The 6,353-nt window shown below is 34.5% G+C and overlaps 1 protein-coding gene across 2 annotated transcripts in view; it reads left to right on the plus strand.

Annotated features, from left to right (window-relative positions):
* The window catches only part of LOC126890389 (uncharacterized), a 161,235-nt gene extending 157,062 nt beyond the window's left edge, over positions 1-4,173 (plus strand). For both annotated transcript variants that reach the window (XM_050659284.1, XM_050659283.1), the window contains exon 5: positions 3,089-4,173. In XM_050659284.1, coding sequence (XP_050515241.1) covers positions 3,089-3,918 — 830 coding nt within the window. In that variant the 3' untranslated portion in view covers positions 3,919-4,173. The remainder of the gene's footprint in view (positions 1-3,088) is intronic.
* The last annotated feature ends 2,180 nt before the right edge of the window (positions 4,174-6,353 follow it).

The raw sequence follows: 6,353 nt of genomic DNA on the forward strand, positions 1-6,353 counted from the left end.
AAATCTTAAGCGAATAAATAAATATTAAATAGGTACTGGAAAACAACTACTCGCCAAAGTAACTGGTAAATAATAAACAAAAAATAGATCGGAAAACTCTAAGAGCCTTTGAAAGAACAGAACATGGTTGGAATCTCGGCATGGTAGATAATAGAAATATAGTCAATATGGCATGTGATAAATTTACTACCAACTATAGACCTCTCGAACCTTTGCCGAATTGGAACGATTATAGCACATAAACATACATTTTTTCTGTGACTTAAAAATATATTTTAGATATTGGTAAAACAGCAGGACATAATAGCAGTAGGTCACTGCTGCAGCAATATATTAGTGACTACAATAATCGGGTAATGGATAATAAAAAATAGAAAAGTTGTTTTTCCCCATAGAAAAGTTGTTAGGCAGCTATATGTTTGTTAGAATACTCGGATGGTGATGGTACCTAATGATATATTGATAGGCTATATAATATATTGATTGCGAACATATTATAGTATAAAACAAAGGAAGTGATAAAAAACAAGGTGGTGAATTACTTGTCTTGGTATGTAGGGGTTCAAACTAACTAAATTACGGATACACTAGCCAAATGGGCAACCAACTGCAAATAGGCTGCAAAAGATGATAGATGCCTTTATAAGCCAGTAATCGTTCAAAATAATCTCAGCGGATGAACGTGGTGGCGTGGTAGCCACCTTCACCTGTTCTAGCTGCAAGAACGACTGTCTTCAAATTCATTGGAGAGTGTGAGAGTTTTAGGTTTCATAAATAGGATAATTGTTCGTTTTTCGGATTCTTCAAGACGGTCGAGTGGACGCTGTTGAAAAACTTTTCCCGAAGCCTGCCTTTTTATTTGTCATTTAGCTTATTCTACTCAAAAATTACTTAGAATATTTTGTCAAAGATCCTTAGATGCAAAATTCTAAGTGATGATATGGATGTCTCAAGCTTAAGAAACCACCCAACATTTTACCAAGGGCATTTGATGCAACTAAATATAAGGAAGGGAATAACTCAGTAGGAAAAATAATTCGTTAAGAGATGGTTAAACAATTCAAACTCATCTAAACCAGCCATCTTTACATGGTATGCTTGAGAATGATTTGACACCCTACTATGCTTACAGACTAATTAGTGACACATAATAGACCAGATCTCATACATCTAATGTTAAAACCATAATCTGCGTGTAATCAAGTACAGAGATATCTTGTCTTGAAAAAGCAATAAGAGGACAATGAAGAATGTCAGATGACACAATCCAGATGATGGTAAAAACTGTCGTATCTAATAATACTGGTCTCATTCCAATGAACCTTCTAGACAACTAACTGGGTTTTAATAAAAAAAAATTGAGATAATTCAAAACGTGATACTGCTCTCGATGTCAAAAAATATACATTTTTGGGATAGACTCCAACATCTAGGTCACCAATGGCTTGATAAATTAGAAATATTCCCCCTGGAGATCAATCCTTGTGGATACCGTAGATATCTGAAAGATACGAGAAAATTTTCTAGTCAACTCGATTGAAAACCTTATGGCTTAAATTTGAACTTAATATCAATGGTAAATAAATACAATAAATTTTTTTTTCATTTAGTCCTAAGCCTTTCTACCTTTAGGTGTAAGGCTGGTGGAGTTGAGTTTGGCATTGTAGTCTCCATGCTTTCCGATCTTGCGTTAGGTTTCTTGCACTTTCCAATGTCAATCTCTTCTTCTCGACTTCTTTCCTGATTTCATCTACCCACATAACCCTTGGTCTTTCTCTTTTATTTTTCCCCTGCACTCTCGTTTCGAACACTCGTTTTGTTAGCCTCTCGTTCGACATTCTACAGACGTGTCCGAACCATCTAAGTTGTCCCTCCACTATTTTTTCAGCGATTGGTTCTAGTTTTAGGTTTTGTCCAATTGTTTCGTTTCGTATTTTGTCTGTCCTCTTTCTGTTTGCTATTTTCCTCTGGAACCTCATTTCCATAGCATTGACTCTGGATTTTTGTCTCCTCGTCAATGTCCATGTTTCGCTGCTATACATAATTGTTGGTCTAACAACTGATTTAACGACTGCCATTTTTACTTTCTCCGGTATCTCTTTTTTCCCCAAAAATATTGTTTTCATAGCGTTAAATAAGCTTCCTGTTCGTCCCATTCTCTCGTTTATTTTCATCTCTTGTTTGCCATTTGATTCGATTATTACTCCTAGGTATTTAAAATATTCCACTTGCTCTAGTTGTTTCCCGTCTAATTCTATTGCGTGTGTCTTCCTCGTATTTGAAATTATCATTGTTTTTGTTTTCTCGGTATTAATTTTCATATTTATGTTTGATAGTTCTTCTTCTAGGATTTCAAGATTGTTCAGTAAGTCTTCTCTGTTTTCTGCTATCAATACCATGTCGTCTGCAAATAGTAGCTCCGATAATTGAGTTCGTTTCATTTGCCAGTAACCTATTGTTAGTTTTCTCATTCTTCCCTTGGCTTTCTTTATCGCTTTATCCAGTACCACTGAGAATAGCAGTGGACTCAGCACGCATTCCTGTTTGACGCCTTGACTTGTAGTAAATTCTCTGGATTCCCCGTTATTGGTTCTTAATGTATTTGTATTATTTTTGTACATATCATTTATTGCTTCTATTATGTGTCTGTCGACTCGAACTTGTCTTAATGTGAATATTAGGTCTTGCGTGCTTCTGTCCTTCCTGAATCCACTCTGTGTGTTTTCCATAGTTATTTCTAGTTGGGTTTTTATTCTTGTCTCTATTATTCTTGCGAATACATTCCCAGGGATACTTGATATGGTAATACCTCGGTAATTATTACAGTTTCTCTTGTCTCCCTTTTTGTGTATTGGTAATTTAATGTCTCTGGATTTTCTGTTTCTGGTCTTTCTTCTAGTCCTTTGTAATTCTGCTCTATTTATGATATCATTCATACATGATAAATAAATACAAATATTTCATAACATCTAATTCTAGGTAAATAACATGAATACCTACTGACGTGGGTCTCTACGTGAATCTAATGTATCGTTTCCATATAATTTCATCATTTGTGAACTATTACTAAATCCCCTTTTTGTTTTAGGGCCATCCTCTCTAAAGACGGACAAAAAAGGTCATCCTTCAGAAATATCTCTACCAGTAGACCACAAAAAGACTGCAACAGGCTCTACGGGAAAGTTGGATACGTACATAACAAGATGCCGAAGTTTTGGATCCATTTTCCCACAGCAACTGAAGAAATTACGTCCGCGAAAAGCACCAACAGATATTGAAAGCGATGATTCCTTTGGTGGTTTAGAAGACTGGGACTTAGGACTAATTGAACATTATAATCCAAAAGATGCTAGTTTACCAAGACCAAGGAAACCAGTTGTTAATGATGATTCCGTATTAGCAGGCCTAGAAGGCATGATCGTAACAGAAGAAGAAATAGAAAAATTAACTCCTAAACCCAAGCCTAGACGAGCTGAGTCTCTCGTCAAAAAGATTAACAGAGAAGCTGCAGAAGAAGCATGTAAAAGAAATAACGAACTGATCAAATCCACAAATACTCCAGCTACTCAGCCGCACAGTATCACACCTCCGTCATCTCCCATACAAGAACCTGTTATGAGAAAACCTATCAGCCACGTACCAAAAGAAGAAGACAGTAAAATTGAACACTCAAGTTTAATAAAAATCTTAGAAAAATTCAGCATGGCCGATAAACAAATCAAAGACAAGAACGAAAATACTGTACCAAGACATATTGATAGCAATGAATCTTCGCTTACTCCTTCGCTGGTTGAGTTCGAAAAAAATTTAGCAAACTCTATCGAGGAATATGTCAAAGTCGAAAATGCAAGTGAAAAGTTAGATGACAATAAAGTCAGATCTGAAGATAAAAACATCAATAGCGCAATCATGACATAAATATTATTTTTATTCGTTCTAGGTGGTTGATATTATGAAATCTAAGTATCTAAATTTTTGTAAATATTAGCAACACAAGGGAGCTACCTACTTTATTATCGAAATTCTTGTTGTCTTTTTTGTTGTTTGTTACATTTTGTATATAATTAGTTTTAAGAAAATTTCTAAGAATAGTTTAACTTTAAATTTGTTTTTGAAAAAAAACCGAAAGATAACCTTATTCTAATGTTTTAATAAACTCCGATTTAGATTTAATATATTTTATTTCTATAACCTGACTGTTTTTATGGCGATTCTTCTGGTAGTGCCTATCCGTTTCGGATGTTGACAACCGCCATGGCAATCTGTCTTATGCACACTGCTGCTCTAAACAGATTGGTGTTTGTTGTGTTTGAACACCACGATTATTTAGCCAGGAAATCCTTCTTCTTCCTGGTCAGCGTTTTCCTTCTACGTTCCCTGTAAGATTACTGCAGCAGTCAAAAATAAACATCGACCTGTCAGAGCTTTAACTCTGAAAATAATTACGTCATGAGATAATAGACCGTTTCCACACTTTATGAATGCCCTGTATAAAGTTTATCTCATGTTTTGTTTCCCATTTAGGCTGTGTCAGGTCCATCAAGAAATAAAAATTGTATATAGCCATATTTGAATAATCTAACAATAAAACACTGAAAACGTTTGTTTTCTATACTTCCACAAAATTTATTATAACTAGGTGACTACAGCTGTTTGTTTCCATACTGCTCAACCTCTTCAGTTAAAGACTTTAAAAAGGCAAACACATAGTAAACTAAATCTAAATCACTTGAGAAAGGTACTCTGCCGAAACAGCTGTAGTCACATAGTTATAATAAATTTTTTGGAAGTATAGAAAACAAACATTTTCAGTGTTTTATTGTTGGATAAAATTAACTTTCACCAAGTAACGGTCGAATCCATCAAATATTTAAATAATTTTCTAGATACTGGCAACTTAATAAAAATAATCAAATTAATAATCTGTGACTACTTTTTTTGGTTTTTTCAAAGAATATCTCGACTATCCTTTAATTCCTTGGATTACTTCATCGTAAAATTAATAGCCCCAAGTAGTTAAAGCCAAGTACTTAGATAAAACTCAGATTGAAATATTTGCGTAGCGCCGTCTAAGTCATAAATTCATTGTGTATTGCGAGAATATGATAATAGTTAAATTAAAGTCAACACTTCTCTTCAACTCAGGTACAAGTTTAATTTGATATCTTCCGAGTAATTCAACTGTGGCAAAGCGCCTTGTTTCAACTAAATTACGAAATTTTCTCAAATGAGTTTCCTTAAAAATATTCGTTTTTTTGCAAGCGCTCGTTTCTAACCAACTCTAATAACGCTGATAGCTATGTAGAGATGGGAAAGAAACGGGAAATTGTAACCTACCTTTTACCATGGTGTCTTGAACTGAAGTACAAACTAATTAAAACTGTGGGGGATTGCCAGGTAATACACTGTGTTTATTGCTCAATAAAATATGGCTTGGATTTTGAAAAAGGATTCGCTACAATAGAGCATCCATTGAGCAGTAGATTATAGATATACAGTGATAAGCGCGCTAATAACCGGCAAAATGGCACAAAAGATAGAAAACATATTAAGTTGTGAGATAAAAAGAAATAAAACTAGTGGAGCTGAGAAATTCAGTGGTATTTCCCAGCTTTTAATCTCACAAATTTCCCAGCTTTTAATCTCACAACTTAATACGTTTTCCATCTTTTGTGCTATTTTGCTGGTTATTATCGCGCTCATCACTGTCTACAGTGATGAGTGCGCTAATAACCGGCAAAATGGCACAAAAGATAGAAAACATATTAAGTTGTGAGATAAAAAGAAATAAAACTAGTGGAGCTGAGAAATTCAGTGGTATTTCCCAGCTTTTAATCTCACAAATTTCCCAGCTTTTAATCTCACAACTTAATACGTTTTCCATCTTTTGTGCTATTTTGCTGGTTATTATCGCGCTCATCACTGTATACAGTGATGAGTGCGCTAATAACCGGCAAAATAACGCAAAAGATGGAAAAAAATTATAAGTTGTGACATAAAAAGAAATAAAACTAGTGGAGGTGGAAATTATTGATATAAACGTAAAAATTAACATTACTTTACTTAGTTTCCCACCTTTAGACGTATCAGAGGAGTATGACAACTCTCACTGTGACAGTAGAATTTTATAAAATACTCCTGTCACAGACGTCTAAAGATGGGAAACTATGTAATGTAATGTTAATTATACGTTTATAACGATAATTTCAACCTCCACTATTTTCAGCTCTTTTTGTTTCGCAATGTATTATGTTTTCCAACTTTTGCGTTATTTTGCCGGTTATTAGAGCGCGTATCCCTGTATACCTATCTACTCTACATAACAAAGCAACAACATCGGTCAGGCTTATGGA

This window comes from Diabrotica virgifera, chromosome 8 (genome assembly GCF_917563875.1).
Source record: "Diabrotica virgifera virgifera chromosome 8, PGI_DIABVI_V3a".
NCBI classification, from domain to species: domain Eukaryota; kingdom Metazoa; phylum Arthropoda; class Insecta; order Coleoptera; family Chrysomelidae; genus Diabrotica; species Diabrotica virgifera.